The sequence below is a fragment of the Ischnura elegans genome, chromosome 4 (assembly GCF_921293095.1).
Source record: "Ischnura elegans chromosome 4, ioIscEleg1.1, whole genome shotgun sequence".
Classification (NCBI taxonomy): Eukaryota; Metazoa; Arthropoda; class Insecta; order Odonata; family Coenagrionidae; genus Ischnura; species Ischnura elegans.
Genome location: NC_060249.1, coordinates 53,213,850 through 53,239,581, shown reverse-complemented (window position 1 = coordinate 53,239,581; position 25,732 = coordinate 53,213,850). Strand labels below are relative to the sequence as shown.

Here is a 25,732-nt window from a genome sequence, read left to right as displayed (position 1 = left end):
GAAGCTAATACAATATAAATATCGGATGACTTTCATTTAAAAAAAACACTGGCAATCCTTCCCAAATATTTCTTCCAGTGACAATCAATGGCGTGACCAACCAATTTTTAGGAGAGTTCATTTCGAGGAGTGCATTTCAAAGAGAGTGAAGTTGGAAGGAATTAAGACAATTCGTCATTCCATAAATTTAGGATGAACTGGGTGGATTGAATCTTCAGGTGTCCCATTAACTAAGGCCTTGCTGCCGATCAAGGGTTTGACATCTTATGGAATCGTCTAGATCATTGCATTAAGTGACCAAATATCGATATGGACTGAAGAAGAATATAGTTTGACCCTCGCCAGCGTCCCAACCTGCTATATAAATAGACAACAGTTCTCAAACGATGTACACAACGAGTTTGGTCCCACTAATCTCGCAGAGAATTACGAGCATTGCAAACCTAAATGATTACGAGACAAAGGACGACTAGAGAGCAAATTGAAACGCACTCGTTGATAAAGCACTGTGAAGCAAACACCTTGAGGCATTAATGCTACATTGGACTGGGCCCATGGCATGCGAGTGAAAGAGAAACATCCCCAAGTTCCTCGAGTGATCCAATCCCCAAGGGATCCGAGGACTGCGCAGCGAAGCCAACCAAACGGTTTGGACCGTCAGAGCCCGAACTCGAACCCCGGGAGACCGCAGGAATGGTGCCACACTTGTATCATGAATGAACCCTTCAGCTACTACGTGCATGATCTATCTATTCTTCGTAACTTGCTACAAGGCTCTTCATACCTTTATGGCACAATGTTCTTTCTCGGCATGGACAATACCTTTCATTCTTAAGAAAACACTTAACTGTTTCACAAAATAAAATATTTGAACATATTTAAAATATTATAACAAAATAAATTATTATGTTATTTTGTGAAACAGCTAAGTGTTTTCTTAACCTTTGTGCATCATGAAGGAGTTTCACCATGTTACGCCAACCACCATCGCACCTTTCATTCTTACCCAAAGTAGTTCCTCCCTCGCTTGCTAGCGGTCGCATTCCCTTGCAAAGGGCTATAAACCTTTCTCCCAATTACAAGTCTCTTATGCGCTCGAAGGCCTTTTTACACGGTACATTAACCCGTACGAGTAAATGTCTAAATGCATGAACGCGTGAATGGACGCAAAAATGCAACGTGTAACCACCCAACACGTGCGAATGCATGAACAGAAGATAGAGCCTGTTCTAACTTGGTTCATGCATTCGTAATGTTCCGTTCCGGTCCACCAAAATCGTTCATGCATTCACCCATCAACTCGTACGTGTTAATGTACCGTGTAAACAGGCCTTTAGTCTCACTAGATGTAAAAATTAGCGGATTCCGTCAGGACTTGGTATCGAATCAAGCAGAAAATTCCCATAATACGGAATCATACACATGCTATATGGATCTACCCCTGCTATAATACTAGAATCAGTGATTAAAAGACTTACTAATCCGTCATCTGACTGCCAGGTCCTTGACAACAGAATCTGGACCAGAGGGTAGGGAGAGAATAACAAGTGTCTCCTACCTGCTCTGCCTCTCATAGCATCTAGCCTCCGAATATTTTCTGCAAAAGGTAAAAGACTTACAATAGCTGCCGCAGCTGAAACATTGACCGGCTACGCTCATTTGCATAATTCACCATTGTGGCACTTGGTCCAAAATACTTATCAATAGATTTTATTAATTTTATTTATTTCATTCGCTGTTTCAGTTTCTTATTTTTTTAATGCTAAATAATACAGGTTTCGATGCTGGCCTTCGTTCTTGGTACCCCGCAACCAGCTTGAGAGCTTTAGTACTTATTTACTCTACGATTGGGACCAATATTTGGCCATAGAAACACATCTATTGCTCATACAACTAAGGTTATGGAGAGACACTGCCATCTGCTGGGCGAGGGAAGCGTGAGGATTCGATAGAATGCCGCAGTGGTTTAATTGGTCGATGGAATCAATAGCCACGCCATGATGGAGCCATGTGTGTTCGAGGAGGGAGGAAGTTGAGAGAGCGCGTCACCCACACGGGAAGAGTCATCACTATCATTTTCTCTTTTTTTCCCCGAAATTTCGCCTCCCTCGGCATCTGGGGGATTAAGGGATTATGCCGACAGGGATCGCCCGGCATGCCGCTCCCGCGATGGGGATAGGGGGTGGGGATGTTTAGGAAGGGTAGCAGGACGGGAAATCCGCCCACTGGTGTTGTCGAGGGATGAAGGAGGAGGGGCTGTTCGCCCTTCATCTACATCTATATGATACCCAAGGCCGTGGCCAGAAAATTGTTTCGGGAGGAGGGAGAAATTCACCTTGGGAGGGGGTGTATTTCGAGGGCGGTTCATCTACACCTACGTCGTACCTCGCAAGCCGTCTCAATAGGAGCGTGGCGGGGGATGTTTGGACACCAGCCGTTTAACAAGTAATAAAAAAAGAAATGCGCGTAATGGAGTGCCACCTAGGAATTATGAAAGCCCTTTAGCGTTCGGGGGTAAAAAGAATTTCTATACTTGTCCTTTGAGCAAAGTCTCTCTTTTAATATATCGTTTCTGTCAGACCAAGAAATATAGTGAGGTTCTAAGATGATGTTTTCCGTGTCGCACTGAAACATATCTATTAGTAATTGCTCCAACACTCTATGCCTAACGCCTAGCCTCTGAGTCTCCAGCGACTCCCATCCTGATCTGTCTAAAACAGCGTAACGCTTTCTATTCAGTAGGAGGGGATTCACGTAAGACTATCTTCCGAACATTTCGGGGGTGGGGGAAGGAATTGGACCCCTATTTCCCTCACTCCAGTCTTGCAGCGCCCTTGATGATACCCTGAAAGGCACCGCTGCGAGCCAGGAATCTTTCGCCCGATTACACATCTGCTGCGCGCCCTGTATCTCGTAAAGTAAGTAAATCATAACGGGTTGCCCTCACATTTGCAATCCTATGAAATAAATACTCACGAAAAAGACTCAATAAACTCAAATGCGCCAACGAATAAGAATATTTTTTTATTCCACCACGCGAGGCAGGAGAGACTAATGCGTACGGCAGCGAGTATTCACTCATGTCAGCTACAAGCAGTAGCCAAGTAGCTAACAATCGCATGTGCAATTACGTCTCTCACTAAACATGCGTCACGCATTCCGCTATCAAGGACTGCAGTCGCCCAGATGGGTATGCGTTACTAACTTACGGCATGTAAGAACCCAACGAGCATATCTTTTTTATTTTCTTTATTATTCATCCAATGTGAATATAAATTATCATGGGGCGTTGCTAATTAAAATACTAACTCTGACCTTATACATTCGTACAGGTATCCCTCGAAAATATGGTCATACGTGCACATGTACACTACTGGTCATATCATAGGTACGTAAATAATAAAAAGTAAAAAAAAATAACTAAGCAACTAAACTGTCAAACGAAAAATAATCGCGGAGAATTAAGTAAATAAACTCCGATGCTATAGCTGTGCTGAATGAAAGCGAAAAGGATTACTGTCACTCGATGTAAAAAGTAACTAAATTGTCTAACTAAGAACCATTTTTATATCGCGGAGAATTCTATTGTGGTCTTTAATAGTTCTCGGGAAGAATGAATTTGTGGACCTCCCTTGAGCTCTCGTCACCGTTCCTTTTCGTTCGCCAGGGAGAGAGCGAGAGTTTAGGGTAGACGGAGGGGGTGGAAATTCGGACGGGGAGGTCACCACAAAGCACGCCGTAGCCACTTGTTTATTTATCCGCGCGGGCATGGCGCCAATTTGAATCGAATCTTAAATAAGAATAGAACAATGAAAGCAAATGCGGGACGCGACAGGAGGTCATGTGAGGGAGGGGACGAGACTTGCGAAGATTTAAATGCCCCACAACAAGTGGAGAGAAAGATCTGAAGAGGATTCCGAAGTGTACTCGTGATTGTTGTCTCTCCAAAGTTTTTCGACATAAGTTGCCCATGCCTTGATGAGCATCCATTGCCAAAGAGTTTCTCAACTTCGCTTGTACTCACTGGTCCACGGCTGGGCTAAACGAAAGCGAAAAGGAGAGTTGTCACTGCTTGAAGGATTGGCTCACGATTTTGGCCGCTACAAAGTTTTTCGACACATGTATGCTGCCCATGTCAGGTTGAGCATACATAGCTCATGAGTCTCCCAAATTGGCTCTTACCATGTGCTTTCATAATTGCGCTAAATGAAAGCGAAAAGGGTTGATATAAAATCGATGTAAGTAAGAAAATACCAACTACCTTTTCATATATGCCATGATAAAACATACACGTACTTCCGGAAAGATTTTGATACGTGCGAACGCATATGCCAATAGCTTGAAAGCCAAAAAAACTCCAAAACTATCGATCTTAGAAGATAAATGCATAAGTAACATTGACGTCCTCATAACAATCGCATAAATATCTCAGGGATATTCGCCGATCCTCAAGGAGCATCTCGGCCTCTCCACGGTCGTTAAATTTTAACGAATAATATTCTATACGGAGGATCACTGAATGCCGCGGCTTTACCTTCGCGCATAATTCATTTATCTAATATTTATCAAGGTTCTTTTTTTTTAATTTACCTTAAGTCATTTTTCTCATTTCGGGGGTGCAGGGGTTACAAACGCCTCCGCAATAAAAAAGAAAGATGTAAAAATATCTTCACGAAATGCAAAATAGATCGCAAACATAGATCAATCGAAATTTTAACGTAGGGTAAGCATTTCGCGGTAACATGAGAACTGATCACGAACTTCTTTCTCTCAAAAGTGATGAGTTACCTTCGCTTTTCAAGGATTTCCACAACAGCAAAAAATTGTGATACAACGATTTATCGACCAAACGTTTTCTACGAAGCGTGTATTCTTCCAGGATTAAAGTGGTGTAAACTCTCGAGAATCTTGATGATAAATTTTCTTCTTCATAACTTCACGGAATGTGTACAAATTACGATTTCTACTATCGTATTTTTTTCTATTTTCTAACCGCGTATCACATTGCGTACACGCAATTTGAAAACAAAATTAAAAGTAGCTATTTCGCGAAAATAATAAAGCCCTTTGAGCAAATGGCAAAATCTTAATGACTAGAAAGTGTACGACGGACCGCCAACATTCCTCTGCTGTCAAAAAATACACCAAAGCTACTATAAAGATTCCCATAGTAAGAAAAAATAACGTTATTCGCCTAAATTGATGGATGAGCGGACGTCAGGTGCCAGGCGGAAGAGATGGAGTGATTCATTAGTTTCCTGTTCTGGATATCATGTACCCAGTTCGATAAACTTAGGGCAATTGATCACAACTAAGTTTCAACGGATAATCATGAAAATAGCAAAGTAGAAATCGAGGTTCTAGTTATTTTCAAATCATCATTATATTACCTTAAACATTTTCAGAACCAAAGCCAGAAAAATATTTCGGGGGAGGGGAGGTGTTCAAGGGCGTACTCAGGATCAAAACTAGAGGGGGGCAAGCCGCAGTCGTTAAAGTTGTAACACAGAAAAGGTTAAGGAAACCAAATAATCAAGGAAATTGCAAGAGCGCTTTATTAATTTTTAAAATTATTAGCTCGAAAAAAGTATTTTCATTTTAATTAAATGTTTTATACTAATATCACTTTTCTTGAATTTAAAGAAAATTTGTTCAAAACTTTCATTTGAATAAAATTTACTTGTGCTTCTAAGGGGGTGTGGCAGCTGCCGCCCACCGGGTACGCCCATGCAGGTGTTAAGGAGAGCAGATAAATTTCAGGGGTGGACCATTTGGAAAGGGCACACTTGCACAGAGGCAGATTTAGGGGGGGGGGAGGAAAGGGGTCGTGACCCCTTCCAAATATTATCAAAAATTTTAATTATTACTAGCTTAATAGTTTTTGTATCCTTAAATGTCTAAAATTGTTTCATTTCATATGTTGTGAAGAATAAAAATCAAATTCTAGGCTCTAAAATGCATAAAAAATTGATGTTTCAAAAAATTTTACAAGGGAGAACGCCCATTTCTCCAAAGCAGTATTCCATACTCCCTGGACCCAGATCATGACCCCCCCCCCAAATTTGACGCTGAAATGGCCCCTGCGCGTCAGCAGCCCTCAAATATTTAGAGGGGAGAAAGGACTCCCTGACCTCCCTACCTGCCACGGCCTTGCTCATCTACAACAAAATCTGAGAACTCTCTCACCAGTAATTTAAGCGTTTGGAGTGGGATGAAAAGCAGCTTAGCGATGCAAAATGCGAGGGGAAAGTAAATGAACACAGGTACCAGCACTTTGAAGATTTATGACTATGCATTTGAGCTACGAGAGAACAGCACTTTATGGTGTGCTTATGATGGATTTAAACGTGTATACCGCTCAAGCAACAAAAATATAAAACTTAGAAATCATTTTTTTAATTTACTGATTAGCCATGAATTCACATTTTTTTAAATTAAAAGTACAATACCACGAGCTTAAAAAAATATGAAAAAGCTTAACCCCTAATTTATATACCACATGAAAATAAGGCCTTCCAATCAGTGCATAAAGTAATATGAGAAGTAAATAAATACAATTTTGGTGAATATGGCAGTATTTTACAGTGATATCTGTTTATGTCTGTTTATTTTTTATTGTGCACTATTTGTCAAAATGTATCCTGATTTATTCTGTCCGAGCTCTACCATTCATGATTATTTCACTCGGCGCAGAAATGATGTTCACCTGAGAAGGCAACCCTGTGCCTTATCTAGAAAGGGAACTCATCACTCAGCTTCCCGTATTTTTAATAAATTACCACCGCATGTAAAAACTCAGTCCAACATTGCAACCTTCAAGCGCGAATTGAGAAGGCTGCTTTTATCCAAAGCCTATTACAATCTAGACGAATATATGTGTGATAATGTATAATTGATCTGTGTCGTTTTTTGTGTGTTTGGTATCTCTTTTTACCTGTAATATTCTCTTGACCATGTTCTATGTTCTATTCCTTGGACCAACAGAACAATAAAAATTATTATTATTATTATTATTTAGCTTATATAATGTCAATAAAAAAGAGCTGACGAATTGACTGACAAGCTGACTATCTATGACGAATTTTTAGAGATGACAATTGATGGGATTACCAATGGGGAATTAATTAGAGCACTAAGCCCCTAACACATAATCACAGGGGCCTCTGGAGAGCCCCTTCATAAAAATATTACTATCATCATTCTGAAGGTGCATTGGTAAAATATTCTACAGGACAGGGAACCAAACCACGGTCCTTTGAATTTTGTGGTCACTGAGCAGACCACTGAGCTATTAAGGTGCCGTGATTTCCAAGGCCATTTACTGAGGTTCTTAGAACTAGGTGTTTGGTAAAGACTGGATGGTCCAGCTTTGAATGTTCTCTCTCCAACACCGATGAGGACAAGGAGGAGTTAAGCAATGGGGAACGTGTGTGGCTTGCACAGAGCGAGTTGCTTCATAAAGAAGTTAATTACCTACCAATGCATACATAAATATCTTATAAACAATGATATAATTAAAAATTAAAAAAAGTTATTTCAAGCATGTACGTACTTACCAAAATGCAGGAGCATTCTGTCTTCCACCTCGCTACTGAACAATATTGATTGCTGTTTTCTTTTTCTGTTTCCAATTTCTCTAACATCCAGGAGTATACTTCACCAAGTACTGCCGCGACAATTGCCAGCAAATGGGCATTTATGGATGGGTTAAGAACTCCAAGAGGGGGACCATTGTTGGAAAGCTGCAAGGCATGAAGAGTAGTGTGGACAGCATGTATGTAATATTCTTTGATAACTATATATCCCTAGCACATAAAAAAATAATCAATGTCTTCCAAGTGACTTTTAATTCTACATATAAAATGGCAGGAAGGGAAAATTTCCAATTACAATCAACAGAAAATAGAAAAAAACATCAGCGGGTATTCATTTTATGGGATAATTTGATTGAAGAGGGAATAAAATAAATTATGAAAAAGTACAATTCATAATGAGCACTATTACGAGGAAAAAATAATAAACTCTGTAAACATATAATGGATGAAAATTATCACTGAGGATAAATATGATTTGGGAAACAAACGACCTTATGGTGACCGGTAATCACAACAGTTGAGCTTGAATCCCACTCATAATATGTAGCCAATTTATGCCTCACCTACCCTGTTAAACTTCTGATGTATGAAGTGCAGTGATGGAAAAATGCTGGTTGAAATAGAATTTTTCAGCAATTGACTTGTAATCGAAATGAAAAGCTTGACTGTTCAACAATAATCAAAATTTAAACCAAAAGATCAAGTAATCAAAAAAATCGATGGTTTTTAACAAAAAAATTGATACAAAAACATGGTTATTATTCACTCAAAAACACTTAAAAAATCTACTTAGAGTACACGATTGTATGCACATTTAAGTTTTGGGATCACAATTTGGAACCATTCGGCTTCACTAAAATTTTTAATAAAGATTAAAACTGATTGATTCGCTTTTTTGATGATCGAGAGTGTGCCTTTCCAATTAACCTGCCCAAGAGAAAAGTCTTTCATATGGGACGTATGATAGCATTACCATAGGCCGGTAGTGCCGCAGCTGAGATCAAACGAAATGGTCAAGACCGAAGTTGAAAAATCAAGTTGGCATTGAAACTCGAACATCATGGCTCTCGATTTCCTAGGTCTTGGACTATTGAAACTTGATTTTCGATTTTATTCTAAATCCCTCTTTCCATCACTAATGACATGTTGCCTGCACTCGGGGGAAACTGTTGAAAGTCATATGGATGAAAACTTTCAGAAACATGAAGTGCCTCATCTACCTCACTTTGCAAAGTTTCTAGAAAAACTTTCAAACATTTCCAAGGACCTACATGCTATATCGTAATATATGTTACAACGCAGAAGTTTCCTACCTCAAAGTACTTGATGAAGATATGAATACAGCATCTTGTTCCCCTTGCGCAAAGGCACCGCACCATGCATCAGAAGGCATTTATGGAGTGGGTGAGCTATAACTAAGCAGATACAATGGGGAATGTGCATGAAATTTGAAAATGATGATGAATTGATCCATTGCTAGCTGAAAATCTATCATTGCTTACGTACTTGCCTACAATTCATAGTAATTTAGCAAGCAGAGAACAGTCTTCCTGGATATAGACAGTTACTTATACCACTTATTTAAAAAAAAAAAAAAGTGGTATAAGTAACTGTCTATAGTGGTATAAGTAACTGTCTATATCCAGGAAATAATGGAATACCACAAAGTTAACCAAGAATTAGTGAATTTATTTTTAAGCAGAGTACAGAATTTTCTCCAATCAGCCAGAGCTGAGAGCCAAATAACTGTTAATAATTAATCATAACAGTAGTTGACAGACATATAAATAAGTTTCCAGTATTATTTTTGCTTCTTTGAAATGTGACCCCTTGACAAGCAAAGCAAGTATTACATATAGGAACAAAATATAGCAAGTTTTTCATGGGTATTTCTGCAAAGTGCCACATAAACTCAACCTGAAAAAAAACTGCCATCCGATATGACTCTTTCAAGGATCGAGAAAAAATGATTTTTTTCATTATCCACCTCTGTAACTACATCAGTTTTCCACACAGATTGAATATTATGGGAATTCTAGCTTCAACAAACTCATTAAAAGTTCTTCAACTTCTTTCATTAGAAGCCTATGATAACCTCTAAAATTATTTTGTCTAGTAAATGTAATAACATGCCTTTCCTCTTAACTGAATGAGTAACTAGTAGATGAGCTTTATGTTTATAATCAACATAGAAGTCTCTCTATAATTATGTATGTTTCTAAATAGCATTGTCTGTACCTGTTAACACCAGGTTCCTGTTAACAGAACACTACAGCATTCAAGCCCTTCCAGTCTTCCCTGTTGTGAATCTGTTTTACATTCCACATGAAGAAACAAGGCATCAAACCACAGCATCATAGAAAAAGCTTTATGTACTTTTTTGCCATATTTTTATAAATATAACCAAAATTAAATAACCAATACATCCACTCTCCAACTTGTTGCAAAAAAACATTATTCCAAGCCGTAAGAATGAAATCAAGACAGCAAAACCAACACTTGAACGTAAGTGCCTCATCCTGCTATGCTCCTATTTTCATGTCAATATCAAATTAGCTTATCACTCAGTTTCTACATATCAGTGTAAAAACGTTTTTTCTCATTGTAACTTACACTTAAATTAATACAAAATTCATATCTGTGCATGTGTTCTAAATTTTAGTCCCAACAAATGCTAGCAATTATGATTAATTACAAAAACTATTTATTCCAGGATTGACTGGCTGTCGACGACAGGCAGCCCAGGCAGCAAAATTGACCACTGTGACCTCAGTAATTGGGAATTCCTGAATAAGCCCGAATTCCGTGGCTTTACAATTCGATTCTAACGCCCGATGAGACATTGGAGCTAAACGGAGAAGCAGCAGTGCATTTCTATCTTCCACTATGAATGACATTCTTGCATCATTATTTACCCCACTGCAAATGAAATCATGCTAAAGAACTTTCTTATGGTATCCTACGCACGGCCAGATGTCAGTCGCTGCAACTTGGTCAATACTGAGGGCATGCTCGTGTATATATGAATTCAACTGAGGGCAAGCCCACATTAGCTTGTTTGAAAAACATTTCTTGATTATAACTGTAAATTATATAAAAAAATAAGTTAAAGCTAATAAAACAAATACCTCAACATAAATATCTTAAGATTGTGTGGTAAAACACATACATAAAGAGATTTTTTTAACATGCTAAATTTTTTTCTGTAAATAAAAGACATAAATGGTAAAGAGACCTAATGTGTATGTACTATGTGTAAGTTATTACTGTGTAAATAAATATTAAATTGGAATACTTTTGCATATTCATTAAAACACCTATATACATCCATGGTTTTGAAATTATTGCTTAGGACTGAGACACATGCTGTGAATTTTCCAAGGCAACATTAGTGGCAAAAAATTAACCCTTAAGCATTCGCACTGAGTGAGCAAGTGGATTCTTTGCGACTATTTTGCCTACAGCCGAAACCATGCTGCACCACTCAAATCATTCAATGACAAAGTGAATTGACTTTAAATGTGTGAAACAATTATTGAGACAAATACGATTTCTTGAAACCTTGGCACATGGAATGACTTTGATTTTCAAGGCTTCAAGAGCTTCATGACTGCTGGATCTTAAAACATAATGCAAATTAACAGATTGGAGGAAAATATTTACTATGTTTACATTGGCACACTGAGTGCACCAGCACGACTGCTCGAGGGTTAAATTAGTAATGGTATCATCTTCCAACATGAAATTCACCAATGGGAGATGCTGCATGAAATTAAATCATAGATTGGATATAAGGTAATGTGAAATGTTGAAGTTATGGTCAGTAGTGAAATATTCAAAGAAAAACAGCGAGTGGCTCATCAATTGTTACAAGAACCTTGAAATGGTAGATACATAATCAATTGTTATCTACCATTACAGGTGGGTTTTCATTGAAGTACAGCACACCTTCAACATGATGTCAGCTAAACTCATTAGCTCCACCCATTATCTCTTCCTTCAGATTGACCAATGTCCTACCTCTCCCAATCCTACTCTCCATCCTCACTTTACCTCTTTAGTAAGCATCCTTCCTTTTATTACTTACTCCAGCCTTCTACACTGTTTTCTCTTTATTTCAACTAAATAACTATTTCCTTTCCCTAGGGCTACAACCTTGGCGCAGTGGAAACGTTTGCACATTCCTATGACCCATAGAGCTGCACTGGTGGGATTAATTCCAAATTATTCCCATTAGGGCCACCCATGCCAGATTGGCAGAGGTGTAGGAGCCAGACAAAAGGTAGCTAGTCCATGTGAAGGTGTCTCGTAAAAAATACTGTTGGAATGGATGAGGGAAACCCATAAAAGAGACTTATTCTCACTAGCACATCATATTTTTAACACAGTCCATTACTAGAATGCCTGCTGACAAGTCATACTAAGAATGAATTCTAGAATGCTTGGATCCAACCTCAAGGGTTTCACACCAAAATTGAAACAATGATAACAAGCCAGTGAATGAGGTTGCATAAACACTTGCAATGTAAAAATGAAAATAATGTAGTATGCATCATGCTTTTAGCCCTAAAGACCAATAAATACACTACTTCTCTCAGAAGCAAAAAGTGAATTAGCACTATACTATCACATAACCACGAACTCAAGTAGCTCATCATATAAAATTATTATAATGCATAACAGTCACTCTACAATTTAATGCACTCAGTGCATACTAAAAAGTTTCTGGTCAATCTGTCTATAAAATATTAAGTACCCTTGATCAAGACCTGTGAACTAGGCCCAAAGTGGTAAAAAGTGAAATTAGTGGAAAATAGCATATTGAATGTATTCAATCAAATGACAATTTAGAACGATAAAAAACATGAATTATTTCAATGCAACTAACAAATATAAAATTTATTGGGAATTATGAATGAAAATTCTCACTATGAAGATCAAACGAGAAAGTTATGCATAAAAACATGTCCACTGCCTATGGAAAAGTTAGAAATTGAGAATCCATGATATCCCAAAGCAGATCCACAAATAAAACAATAAAATAAGTTACATATATTTAGTAATAAAAAGATGACTCGTTAATAAAGTAAATTTTCTATCTTAATAGACATTTATGCAGCATGGAAGCATTTCATAACATGGGTACAAGGTGGCTGAGTACCATAAATAGTTACTCAGATTGACATTGACAGAAGAATTAGATAGAGTATAGAAGGGGCAAGTAAATAGAATGTATAAAAATATCACAGTATATCACATTTACATTAATAATAAATGCAGAAATTTAATTTTTTAACATCCTATCTTAAATAGGATAGCTAAACAAACTATCACTTCACCTCTTCATAGAGAGAACAATTCTGGAGCTTAAGGACTTCAAATCCAACACTAGTCCAGCCTGGTAAAAGGTACCTTGCAAATAGCTCCAAGCATCTTGCATCTGGCTTTATATACGGCTGGAGCACTTCTGCAAATTAAAGCACCCATACTTAGAGGAAAATTTTGATTTCTGATAAATGTTTGAACTGTCCACAATATCAAAAAACAATAACAAAGCCAAGTACATTTCTAGATATTGATTTTTCTCAACATTTTATGAGAATTTATTCCAAAGCAGAAGACAAAATAAAACTTATAATTGTTGAGATATTCAAAATGATCAGAAGCAGGACTAAGGTGAGATATTTCAGTTCACACCAAAAAATTTAAGCTTTTTATCTTTATGCTCACTAACTGTAACTTAATTTTAACACATGATTGACATACATGAAATTACTTCAATGTACATCAACAAAATAATGAGTAAAAGAATTGTAAAATAAGTTAATGGACCACGCAGGTCATTAAAATAATTGCATGTAACCCTGATATAAAGAGTGATGCTATGAAAATATTCCTTGAAGCTAAATTTTCATGTAGCATCTCCCTTGATGTTACATGAAAATCCCTAAAAGCCTCAGATCAGAGAAAAATTCTAAAACTGAGGTCACGAATTTTCATACCCACCCACTAGCGAGAGTATTGAAAGAGGCCTAGAGGAAAGAGCAGGGTAAGAGGCCAGGGTTTTACATATTATTAATTATAATTAATATTTTTATGCATTTAAAAATAAAATAACATTGGGTGTCCAAATTTGAAATGTCTTAACCCAATCAAAAACTCATCTTGGCCCCCCCTTCATTATTGACCCATCACCCAAAGTTATTGTTAATCAGAGTACATGCAACAGAAAGAAGTTAACTCCAAGGGCCAAAATTATGTAATTGAATTTGATGAATATTCCTGAAGAGTTGTCAAAGGTGTAATAACCTTCTGTCAGTTAGGTTACACTTTCCATTGGCACCAATGACAGTAGTTCCATCAGTGAATGCAAGGTTTAGCATCCACTTCATTAGTTTGTTGCCTTAGGTCTGTTATTCGTTTTTGACTAACTTTGGCCTCTGAACAAGAAAATTACCTCAGTTTTTATCTATCATGTCAACTTTTTAAGCTAAAGGATATCCTCTTTACATCTCATGCATCAAAAAAATCTGCAAATGAAGGAATTTAAAAAGAAATATTATGTTTTATACTGTCCATACAGAATGATTTAATTTATACGAAGGCACAGATGCATGTGAATTGACAACAAATATCCATGTCGGCAACCCGTGCAACACCAAAGCTCCCTTATGAAGCAAATTTCGGGCAATGTGCAAGTGTCTAACTATAGTATCACCTGCATTACTAGACTGCTATGCACCTGTCAACAACAATGTGAGTCACCTGGTGCCAGTCAGGTAAGGTTAATGTCAGCCAATTGGAGAGCAGTGATGCCTCCTGTGATTGACAATCAATCTAACAGAGAGTGGTCCTAATTACAAAGGGAATAGAGAAAAACTAGAGATGGGTCGAATTGCAGATTTCTCGAACTCGAATATCGAATTCGAATAATAAATCATAGCTCGAATATTCAAATACCTCGATTTTCGAATACCTCGAATACTATAACTGAGCAAAGCATATTAAACGTACTATTCTTCTTCTATTTCACTTGATGAATGTATAAATGAAAATACAGTGGAACCTAGATCTATCGTTTTTCAAGGGGATGGACGAAAAAAACGATGAATGCGGCAATGTTTGACTAGGTTGCCTACGCAGCAGGAAACCCAATATTTTGGCGGGTAATTGTGATTTCCTTTAAAGGATTCAAACAGGAATTTAGCTGATTAAAGGAATCTTTTAATTTTATGGAAACAATTTGGGCATATAGTTGATTCAACTAACATCTCTTTCAAATATCCTAAGGGGACACACCACCTCACAAAAAAATGATTGCATGCAGTCTCGGCATTTACACTGCTACGATGGATTTCTGCCTGATGTACACATTCTTATCTACCAAACGCCATTTCAGTGGCACGCCCATCTGATACTCGGCTTTATCCAACTACTCGTTTTCAACAGGTATCTCGCTTTACCCCCACTCCTACTGTCAAGTGCTAGCGGACAATCCGAGGCATACACGCGCTTCTCCACCGGATTTTCTTCTTCAATTATTTTCAGTCCATCTTTGGAAGTTCTCACGAGACAAGCAGACGAATTCGAATTGCAAGCAGGGAGAAACCAAATATCCTGAGAAAATATCCCTTCGTCTGTGTGACTGTGACAATAGCATAACTAATAAATTGTAACTTGATATATGGTTTCGGTAAAAAATGCCGCATCGACTTCCGAGAAGCTCAGCTGCGAGGATATCCAGTTTCGCCCGAATGCTAAGTCTCCGTCGTATTTTGACATTTATTTCCTTGCGTAAAATGCTTTGATAAAGTCAGAAATACGTCGTGTTTGGTCTTATTCTTTTTTAAATTACGCAAAATTTACTAATATTTCAGTCCAATAAAGGTGTAATATCAATTGCCGAAAGTCACTGATCGACAACTATTGGGCTAATAGATGACTCAAGCAGCAGTTGACCTCCAGACATGGGGAACTTCGAAGCAGATACGCAGAAAAAGGTAAGTGGGGGAGAAAGAGTGAAGGGTGAAACACGATTCTATTATTCTCATGTAACTTGATATTTTCTTTTGAAGTTCATTCGATGTATGGTCTTCGTAATGAGAACCCTGCGTGAGCTGGGGCATTTTGTTTGATTTCGGAGAGGAGGAAAGCGTCGGAGGAGGGGCCGAGGGCTGATGGATGGAGGGGGTAGCAGATTTTGGGAATTGTGCTACGTAGTTACTATCCCACGGCACAGAGGTTTTCCTGGTGGGGGAAGCAGGGGATTTTCGGATTTTTTCACCCGATCATTTTCGGTTCCCCAGGTCGAACTCTTTTCACCGCTCTAATCCTCGAATTTGATGTAGTTCGTCAACTTACCCAAATCGGTGCTCCGTGCACTAAACGACTCGTATTCTCTACATTTTTCCAAGTCAACTACCAACGAGGTGCGTGCGACAGTGTACGACGCGAAATTCAAAGTATTTGAGGCGGTACTTTTCGCGTAACTATTCGAGACTTTGAATATCGAATACTTCCTAGTATTCGAGGTATTCGAGTAATCGCGGATACTATTCGCAGATCTCTAATTTAATTTATACGAAGCCACAGATGCATGTGAATTGACAACAAATATCCATGTCGGCAACCCGTGCAACACCAAAGCTCCCTTATGAAGCAAATTTCGGGCAATGTGCAAGTGTCTTACTATAGTATCACCTGCATTACTAGACTGATATGCACCTGTCAACAACAACGTCAGTCACCCGGTGCCAGTCAGGTAAGGTTAATGTCAGCCAATTGGAGAGCAGTGATGCCTCCTGTGATTGACAATCAATCAAACAGAGAGTGGTCCCAATTACACAGGGAATAGAGAAAAACTTGACCTCAGAGAAAAAACTTACTTGAGTTTTGAAATCGTCTTTGGCACGCCTTTTTTACCCTAAAGCAGCTCAAAAATTAAATTCAACAGAAAATAAGTTCAAATTTATTCCCCAGTATTATTATTTATTTGAAAAAACATTTGGCAGGATGAAAAATTTAAGGAGGATAAACATCAACTGGGATTTCAAGAAGCCGCGGAGAAAAAATATGAAGAGAACGAATGAGAGCTGGAAATTATTAGAAGTGGATTATAGGCAGCAGCCAAAGAACCTCTGGTAGAAGAATAGTTGTCAAGGAAAAACCATGGATCATGCAGGAAATCTTGATTTCATTGAACAAACAAGATAGTACAAGAATTCAAAACAGAGGAAGGGCAGAATAGTTACATGAGAATAAGAGATGAGATTTGTCCTGATGCGAGGAATGCTATAGAAATTTTTAATTAGAATATTTGTGGAGACATACTGAACAATCTCGTTCATGGAAAAGTGAATCCATGTATGGGATAGTCAAGAACCACTTCAAGGAAAGATGGATAAATTCAATAACCTAAGGGGAAAATATCAAGAACTGATGATTGAAAATTAAGACAAAGTGAAGAGGAAGGAAGGAATATCTAGGACAGCCGAACATCAGAAGCAGTCCAAGAATAAAGCTATCAACAATGAAGGGAAAGAGGATAAAGATGACATTGGAGAGGAGAGAGGAATTTTAAGATCAGAATTTGATGCGGCAGTAAGAGACAGAGGCAGATGAATAAAGCATCTGGAATTGAAGATGTCCCAGCACAGCTAATCAAAAATGCAGGAGAAAAGACCTTGAAAAAGCCATGCACAATCAAAGTGAAAGGCTTTGTACAAGTGAATTACCAAAAGATTTAGAGAGGAACATCATAATCTTGATTACCAAGAGAAAAAGAGCAGAAAACTGAAAAAATTCTAGGACCAAAGAAGCCAACACATGTGTCCAAGATGCTGACAAGGATCATCAAAAGAAGAACGAATCAAAGAGCAGAAGAGCACCTGGATGACAAATGGAAAAAGGAAAGGTATAAGAGAAGCAATACTGGCCATCAAGCAGCTCATAGAGAAGAGAATGAAAAGAATAAACACACATTCCTTGCCTTTGTGGACTCGCAGAAGGTGTTTGCCAACATGTATTGAAATTTAATGCTTGGAATCCTGAAAGAAATTTGTGTTCTTTACAATGACATGAGAGTATCCACAGTTTATCTGAAAGCCAAGTCGCTGCAATAAAAGCAAGACTAAACTGTGAAGAAGCATGAATTAGAAAAGGAAAGTTGCACGGCTGTGCTGTGTCAACAATTATTTCCAATGTGTACATCTAGAAAGCCATTAGGGAAATCCAAAAAATACCTCAGGATAATATCCACGTAGAGAACATTAGCATGTTACTACTTGCTGATGACATTGTTTTCATAACAGAGTCAGAGAAGAATTTGAAGAAGATTCTAGTGAATTAATAGGATTATAGGTAAATATCAGCTGAAAATAAGCACAAAGAAAACTAAGATATCAGTATGCAGTAGAAGAGAAGAATTCAAGACTAACATTAAAATAGAGAAACAAAAACTGGCAGAGGTGGATGAATTCTATTATGTATTTGGAAAATAGGATAACTAGCAACAGGAAAAACACAAAAAAGTATGAATACATGGAATAGCACAGGCAAAGAGGTAATTGCACCAAAGGAAATATCTTGCAGTGAGAAATTTCAGTGAAGAAAAAAGGAAAAAATTTAACAAAACTTTCATTTGTAGTATGCCTCTTAGACTACATTGAGGTATGGACAATGACATCAGCAGAAACATCAATGGTGAAGGGTTTCAAAATGTGGTGCTGTAGAAGAATGATGAGGGCCAAATGGATTGATCAAGTAAGTAATGAGGAAGTCCTTAGAAGTATAGAAGAAAAGAAAAGCCTCCTGAAAACCCTGAAAAGTAGTGGGAGCAACCTAATCGGCCATATCTTCAGACATAATGGCCTGATGATGACAATTGCCGAGGTAAAAGTAAATGGCAAGAATATAAAAAGGAAGACTGCAATTAAAATATACATGGAAAAGGTTAAGAAGAATGTGAAAGAGAAGAAATACTGTGGTGTGAAAAATAAATGAATCAAATGAAAATGATTTCAGGTCCAGGGAAATGTTTCCTGCAGCAATTCATGTAACTTTCACAGCCATTTAATTATCAGGCACCAAATTAATCAATAAGCTACCTACCAACCAGAGGTGGTTTGTGGGAGTGCAAGGCACTAGGCACACTGGCCACCACTTTGTTGCTTTTCCATTCTGCAACAATGTCATCACCTTCCTCATCATCATCTTTTCTTCTTCTTCCAAACACAATTTGCTCAAATGGTTGCTTTCCTGGTGGAGGGTGAAATTGGCAAACTGGCTCACCAAACTTGGTAACCTGAAAAATAACAGAACTAAAGTAATAACCAATAATCAATACATTGAATTTACAAATAGGAAAGGTATTCACTTACTGTTACAGAATAATAAATTACAGGTAACAAGGATAATAAGTTCATGGTGAATCAAAAACCAAGTACTGCACCACAAACTTTAATGTGCTGTCGACAATTTCAATGGCTATAGCATCATTATTAAGACAAACAGTAATAATAATAATATAATCAGCATAATAATAAGAGGGTAATAAGAGTAGCCCATATTGGAAATCAAAATGGGGAAACCTTTCTGCACTGTCTACCATCCGCCACTTACAGCTAAAGAAGTACTTCCTAACCATCTAGTACCACACTTGTACTCCCTTAATTATTTAAAATTTTACATTCGTACAAAAAATAAAAAATCATGGTGTACTTCATCACCAACCAAGGCAAATCTACTATGTTTTACAAAATATGATACAACTTATCTCTGAGATGAAAACTATGATGGATCCATCATAGTTTTTATCCACCAACTCTGATCCTCTAAAAGATGAATTTTTTGGAGGTTTCTTCAAAAAGATATACATGTACTAGTAAACAACATCTTTTTGAAGAAATTTCAAATGACATTGCCTTCAAAGAGCAATTTTCCAATAAAAGGTTCGTTTCAATATGAAATTATATAAATGAAACTGAACTATATTCCAAGACTATATTAATTACTATATAAATTGAGGTCATGAGAAAAAAATTGATTTATCCATATATTAAAGGCACCGGATGGAGAAAATATCCCGAATTTAAAAGAAATTTGATATGCACACTGATGTATTGGTGCTCAAAAAAGATCTCTTTAGAAGCATGAAAGGCAAGGATAAATTACAAACTTCAGCAGCTTACTAGGTCACATGTAAAATTGGCGTCAGCAGTAATATAAGTGAAACAGAAGGAACAAACAAAACCAGAATAGGAGAATATATACATGCAATTTGTTAGAGGCATGTTGATAGTTTAACCATTGCTGAAAATGCTGCTAGCAGACATCAGTTTCACATGGAAAACATAAAAATTTTAGCTAAAGAAAAACCTTTAAAAGCCCCCAAGTCCGTGAGGAAATTGAAATCAAAAAACACCAGAATATTTTAGGCCAAGAAAAGGATGGAGATATGTATTTAATTTCAAAACCTAAATGCACTCAGAACCGTCTTCTATAGCAATACCAATTGGATAACCATTGCACTGTGATGAAGCTACCAGCACAAGAGGGAAAACATCATTAATACCGATATAAATAAGGGGAACTAATAAACTAGGTAGAAAAGGAAGGAAAAGTAAACAGACAAATTCATCAAATAAAGGTTGGAGAAGGAAGAAAGCATTGCCAAAGAAACTATGGCGAGGAAAAGTTATAATGAGAATTTAACCCAATAGTGAAAGATGAAGAAACAGGAAAAAGATTTTCAAACCAAAATTTACCTTAATCCAGAACCACCGCCCGATAAACTCAATGCCCCACTGCGGAAAAATTTTCTTCTCCAAAGTCTCCAGATTACTCTCAGAATTAGTGCACCACACAGCTACAAGAGCACCTGGATTAAGAAAATTGCCAACAGGAACAGCACCTAGATCATCATTGCTCATCATCTGATAACTTTGAAAAAAGAAAAAATATAAATACTTAATTTCTCTCCATATGACTTGAAAATATTCTGGCAAATATGTGATATAACTGATACAAATCTCAAATTTATTATTTACATAAGCTTAATCTATTTACACACCAACAATAATAGTAAGTCAACTGGCAGTGAATTGCCAAGAAGAATAAAAATATCAGAAACATGGCCACATCCTAAACAAAATTCTCTACAAATTTCAAGACTGATATTTCAGTAGAGGTTTTGAACTTTGGATACATTAATTTAAGTATACCGGGACTAGCCACTACGATAACTTTATTGGAGTCAACGGCAATGCACAAATTGTGCAAAAAATCCTCAGAGAAAAAAATCATTCGCCTTGACCTGGATTTGAACCCAGATCCCTCGATTTCCGGCCAAGTACTTTAGTCAATTAAGCTACTGAGGCGTCATTCTCCATCCGGGTTCGAATCCTGGTCATGGCAGATGATTTTTTCTCCGTGGATATTTTGCACAATTTGGATACATTATTCATATAAACTAAAACAGCCAGAAAAACTCCATTCCCAGAATTCCTATCCTCAACATTCATGAATAACAAATTTTACGAAACCTAAGGGAACAGTAAAGGGACCATTTCTTACTGTTAAAAGCTGCTTAAATCTAACTAACAGATTTTACTTCATGCATCCTCACACTCATTTTAGTAAATTTCAAATATAAATAATAAATAGATGCTGAATATAAAAAACTGAAATGGTCTCAAGGCCTGACTTTGGGAAATAATATGTTACTACCTTTTGAACCATCATTCAACAACTTTAAATTTGCCTCATTAAAAATTTCTCTTTGCTACCTCTATGATATCAAGCTATGTCCCTCACTCTGTGATTTAACCCAAAGGTTTGTTTGGAGAGGTCAGGGTAAAGCTCACCCAAGACTAAGGCATCAGGTGTTGAATATCGTACATACAGGGTTGGCAGGGCAGTTCCTTTCTCTGTACCACTTAGCACTTTCAGGATTTTGGGTGGAGATTTCGTAAGGTTTCACACGCAAATTGAATCAGGGAAACTTCAATAAGAGGCCAATTGCTCTACCCACTAATTGTAAGCCACTTCATTCACCCCTCAGGACAGAGGCGTAGACAGGAATTTCGTCCAAAATTTTTGAAAAACAGGGTACCAAGTCATGGGTTTTTAACACTTTTCATTATATATATATTTTATTTTCTTTTATGAAAGAAACATAATTGTGTTTTCACATATCTGGGGGATCAGGACCCCTTCGAATCCCCCCCCCCCCCCTCGGCTACGCCACTGCCTCAGGAGCTCTCATACTCAGGCTATGTATAATCTATAAAATATCATTAACTCCACAAGAACCTTGGCCTGAATCTTCTGTGTTTGCAACCATTGTCACTGAATAACGAGAATAAAGAGACTTACCCCCCTTCAGCACACTTTGCATTCTTCCTGCGAATGTACTTATTCCACCATGGTGGATCCAGCACAACTAAGTCAAATGTGCCCTGAAAAGATGAATGAATGGTAATGATAATGAAACCTTATAAATTAAAATAGAAATCAATTTTTGTATTTAGTCTGAGGATTACACATGAAGGAGCATTACAATAGAATATGATCATTGAAAAATGCATTAATAGAATATGAGGGTTGTACCAAAAGTAAGGTTCCCAATGAGCTACAATATTGAGCGAAGGTGCTAGGCTTAATCCCTCAACATTGCCGTGCGCAGTGGTTCCCCTACTCTCAAGTCCGCCAGTCCGCGACTCACTGTGTCGCTCATTATTGGCTTAGCAACCGTCAACAATGAAAGTGATGATCCCCGTTCCCGCCAAGTGTGAGGATCGAGCAGTAATCCGATTTTTCCTTGTAAGGAAGTTACCGCCATTGGAGATTCATCAGCAACTGACTGAACTTTATGGCGAAGAGTGCATGTCCTTTCAGCTCGTCCGCAAATGTTGCAGGGCTTTTACTGAGGGTCGCACGGAAGTTCACGATGAAGAACGGAGTGGAAGACTGCTGGTTTTGGATTGTCCAGAAGATCAACAGTGAGCTGCTCAAAGATCGGAGGGTCACGGTCCGTGAACTTGTTCAATGCATTCCTGAAGCTTCCCACGGCACAATTGAAAGAACTTTAACAGAAACGTTGCGTTATTGCAAGATGTGTGCTTGCTGGGTCCCCCGTATGCTGACTGACGGACACATGCAGCAACGCCTAGACTGTGCTCGCAAATTTCTTCAACAATTTTAGGGGGGGGAGGAGTTGTTGGTCTCTATCGTCACCGAAGATGAAGCGTGGGTATTTCATTATATCCCTGAAACAAAACTCTTAGGTGGCAAACGCTTCAAGAGCGACGATGAAGTCCGAGCAGAGGTCGCACACTTCCTCAACGGGTTGGTGGGAGACTTCCTCAACTAAGGGATAGAAAAGCTGGACCGCTGTTTTTAAAAGTGCGTCAAAAAAATGGAGACTACGTTGAAAAATAATCAAAAGTGTAAGCTTTTAAACGATGTGAAAATTATTATAAATAAACAAAGTTTTGTATTTGTAAAAAATATGGGAACCTTACTTTTGGTACAACCCTCGTAAAATTACCTTCAAGAATTGCGACTATGAGCAAGGGGTGGAATAAGGTTGTTGCATTAGCAGGGCTGTAAATATTGGAGGGGCTAGTGCTTGACCCAAGCTAGAACCGCACAAAATGTTAGGAAGATCTTAAGGCCAGTATGGTGAATGATCATGCGAATAAAATCATTTGCTGAGTATACCAGAAAAATTTGCAAATGCACCGTCATCCACATGGCCATTCAATTAAAATTAGAACACATTATAGAGGTTTCCGCAATGATTAAATTGATGATTGGTTTCCATGTTAATTCCCCATCAACTCATTTTTGGCAGATGACAGTTTCGGGCACGTTCCAGCTCCCGTCTTATATGGATCCGAAACTGTCGTCTGCCAAAAATAAGTTGACATGGAATTAACGCGGAAACCAATCATCAAAATTAGAACATGTTCCACCTTTGCTCGCATGATCCTGTGAATTATGGCATGTTCATTCACCCTGTATAGTAGCATTTAGGTCCCTCCATGTGATCCTGCTGAAATACGCTCCCCCTCCAAAACCTAGCTGAAATTTGTTTCCTAGCAACAGCCTGATTTTTGGGTGCTTAAAGGTGATGGAACATCTCTCGAGGCTTTTAGAGAAATTACTTTTTAAAAATTAATTGGTATAAGGCTCATACTGATACACATTATTGGAGTACATTGACTAGTCAAATAAAAATTTTGTTATAAAGCCATGTTTATAACTATTTTTCCAGGTATAATGAGGGGAACAGCTGTCCACACCATTCCATCTTAAAAACATTCCAGCCATATCATCCACAAAAATCAAAGTCCTCGCCCATCCCTGTAGGAGCCAGTTCTAAAACTGCCCCAACCAAATCAGCCAGATTGCCGAACCGAACAAAATACTACCAAGCTAGGGACATAGCTAGGTTTCAAAGCATAGCATAAAAAATTGGCTACATACCAATTACTTCACAAACAGAGACACAAAGACGTAAACGCCAAAGGAAGGATGTAATGTAAAAATGGCTTATTTCACAATGGCTTCCAGTAGCTAAAATTCAAACAGTGACTGAGTGCATTCTCACTACCAGAGCTATAATGTGGACTAACAACATGTTGTGGTTTGGTTGGTTGAATCTCCTTGAAAATATGCTTTGGATAATGATAGCTTGATAGTATAATTATTAGCACAATGGACTGTAAGTCAGATCCAGTAAGTATCGGAAATAATTTTGAATCTTAAAGATGACAGATTATTTTCCATTGAATTTCTTCCTTTTGCGTTTAAAACACCGTTTATTCCTAATCAAATATATAATGAGTTATTATGTAAATCGAAGACTGAAGAGGTTATTCCAATAGTAAATTTAGCCAATAAACAGAAAGTAGTGACACCTGACATAATTTGCATTATAGTTACAAAGAAGTAAGCTTGTAGAAGAAATGATATTTTAAGTAAACCACAAATTTGCAACTGTGCATTAATGTAGGGGGTAATAATAATACTATAACATCTTCGTATGAGTACCTCAAAGAAACGAGGTTAGAAACAATCAATACCTTCACATGTTTTTCGATATCCTTCACATCACAGCAATGAAATTCACACCTGGGAGGGAATAAATATTTTGAGGAAACATCTCCAGGAATTTCCTTCATCAAAACTGAGTCATAACTATTTTGACCATGCATATGAGTAACTTCTTTCTTCCACGATGAACGGTAAAAATCCTCAGCAGCTGACCTGGCTTTAACATTCCTATCTGATTCCATGGAGCCCTTGACTACGTTTATATCATCTTTCTTCTCGCGGGCAAGTATATCACCTTCAGAAGAAGTGCACGATAGGTATGGTTCTTTTTTGACAGAGAGAAAACCATTCTTCTGCCCCTTTTGAACGATTGACCTCAGTTCACCTTTCACTATAGTTCCCTGCAAAAGGAAATGGTTCATTCATCAATTATTATATTGGAACTTTTAAGGGAAAACTAGATTAAAAATATGAATTTAATGCAGAAAATCCTGAATCATAGGTATTCTTAATCAGAATATGCACTTAGCTCAGTACTGCTTACCATTTCATCGAGTTTTAACAAAAAATCTGAGTCCAGCTTCCTCTTCCTCCTTGAATGATGTTTTTCCTGACTGACTTTTATGTTTTCGTTTTGCCGCAGAAATGGAGTATCAATATCAAAGATTTCGCTATTCAGCCTCATCGAAACTACCTCACTGCCAACCGAAACATTTTTAAAAATATTCTCGCTGAAGAGTTGATGAGAAATAAACATTCCTCGTTCAGTTGTAAACAAAACTGACATTGTTCATAATCTATTACTTTTCTATGGAGTTGAAAGTTAATAGCAGTGCAAGCACTAGGCTGTGTAAGGCCTACCGTCGACTTATAAAAATACTTCAAAAAATCGCATTACGCGAATAGATAACATAGATAGGAAACAAATCCTTCGGCCCTACCATAACTCACGATTTGCTGCTACTAATATAATTGCCAAACACTCCTTAACGCCAATATTTCACTGTTATCACACATATACAATCTTCTTCGCTTCTTTAAGCAGTTTGATTTGTATTTTGTTTTCATATCCAAAAATT

The 25,732-nt window shown here is 37.7% G+C and overlaps 2 protein-coding genes across 2 annotated transcripts in view; one reads left to right on the top strand and one right to left on the bottom strand.

Annotated features, from left to right (window-relative positions):
- Positions 1 to 10,889, top strand: part of LOC124157482 (acylphosphatase-2) — a 32,435-nt gene extending 21,546 nt beyond the window's left edge. Inside the window, exons 2-3 of the mRNA XM_046532218.1 lie at positions 7,648 to 7,774; positions 10,309 to 10,889. Of these exons, the coding sequence (XP_046388174.1) occupies positions 7,648 to 7,774; positions 10,309 to 10,423 (242 nt within the window). The 3' untranslated portion in view covers positions 10,424 to 10,889. The remainder of the gene's footprint in view (positions 1 to 7,647; positions 7,775 to 10,308) is intronic.
- A 1,784-nt stretch (positions 10,890 to 12,673) lies between these two features.
- Positions 12,674 to 25,732, bottom strand: LOC124157481 (N(6)-adenine-specific methyltransferase METTL4). The gene is made up of 6 exons (XM_046532217.1): positions 25,198 to 25,732; positions 24,683 to 25,054; positions 21,969 to 22,051; positions 20,360 to 20,534; positions 18,705 to 18,897; positions 12,674 to 13,062 (listed from the first exon to the last, which is right to left on the bottom strand). The coding sequence occupies exons 1-6, from the start codon at positions 25,438 to 25,440 to the stop codon at positions 12,926 to 12,928; spliced, it is 1,203 nt and encodes a 400-aa protein (XP_046388173.1). The 5' UTR covers positions 25,441 to 25,732; the 3' UTR covers positions 12,674 to 12,925.

Bases quoted from the DNA above. Each gene is read 5' to 3' on its own strand.
- LOC124157481 (XM_046532217.1), bottom strand. From the start codon at position 25,440: ATGTCAGTTTTGTTTACAACTGAACGAGGAATGTTTATTTCTCATCAA. The intron at 20,535-21,968 runs GTAAGTCTCTTT...CTTTTTTCAAAG, and splicing joins GCAAAGTGTGCTGAAGGGGG to TTATCAGATGATGAGCAATG. The intron at 18,898-20,359 runs GTAAATTTTGGT...GTTATTTTTCAG, and splicing joins GGCGGTGGTTCTGGATTAAG to GTTACCAAGTTTGGTGAGCC.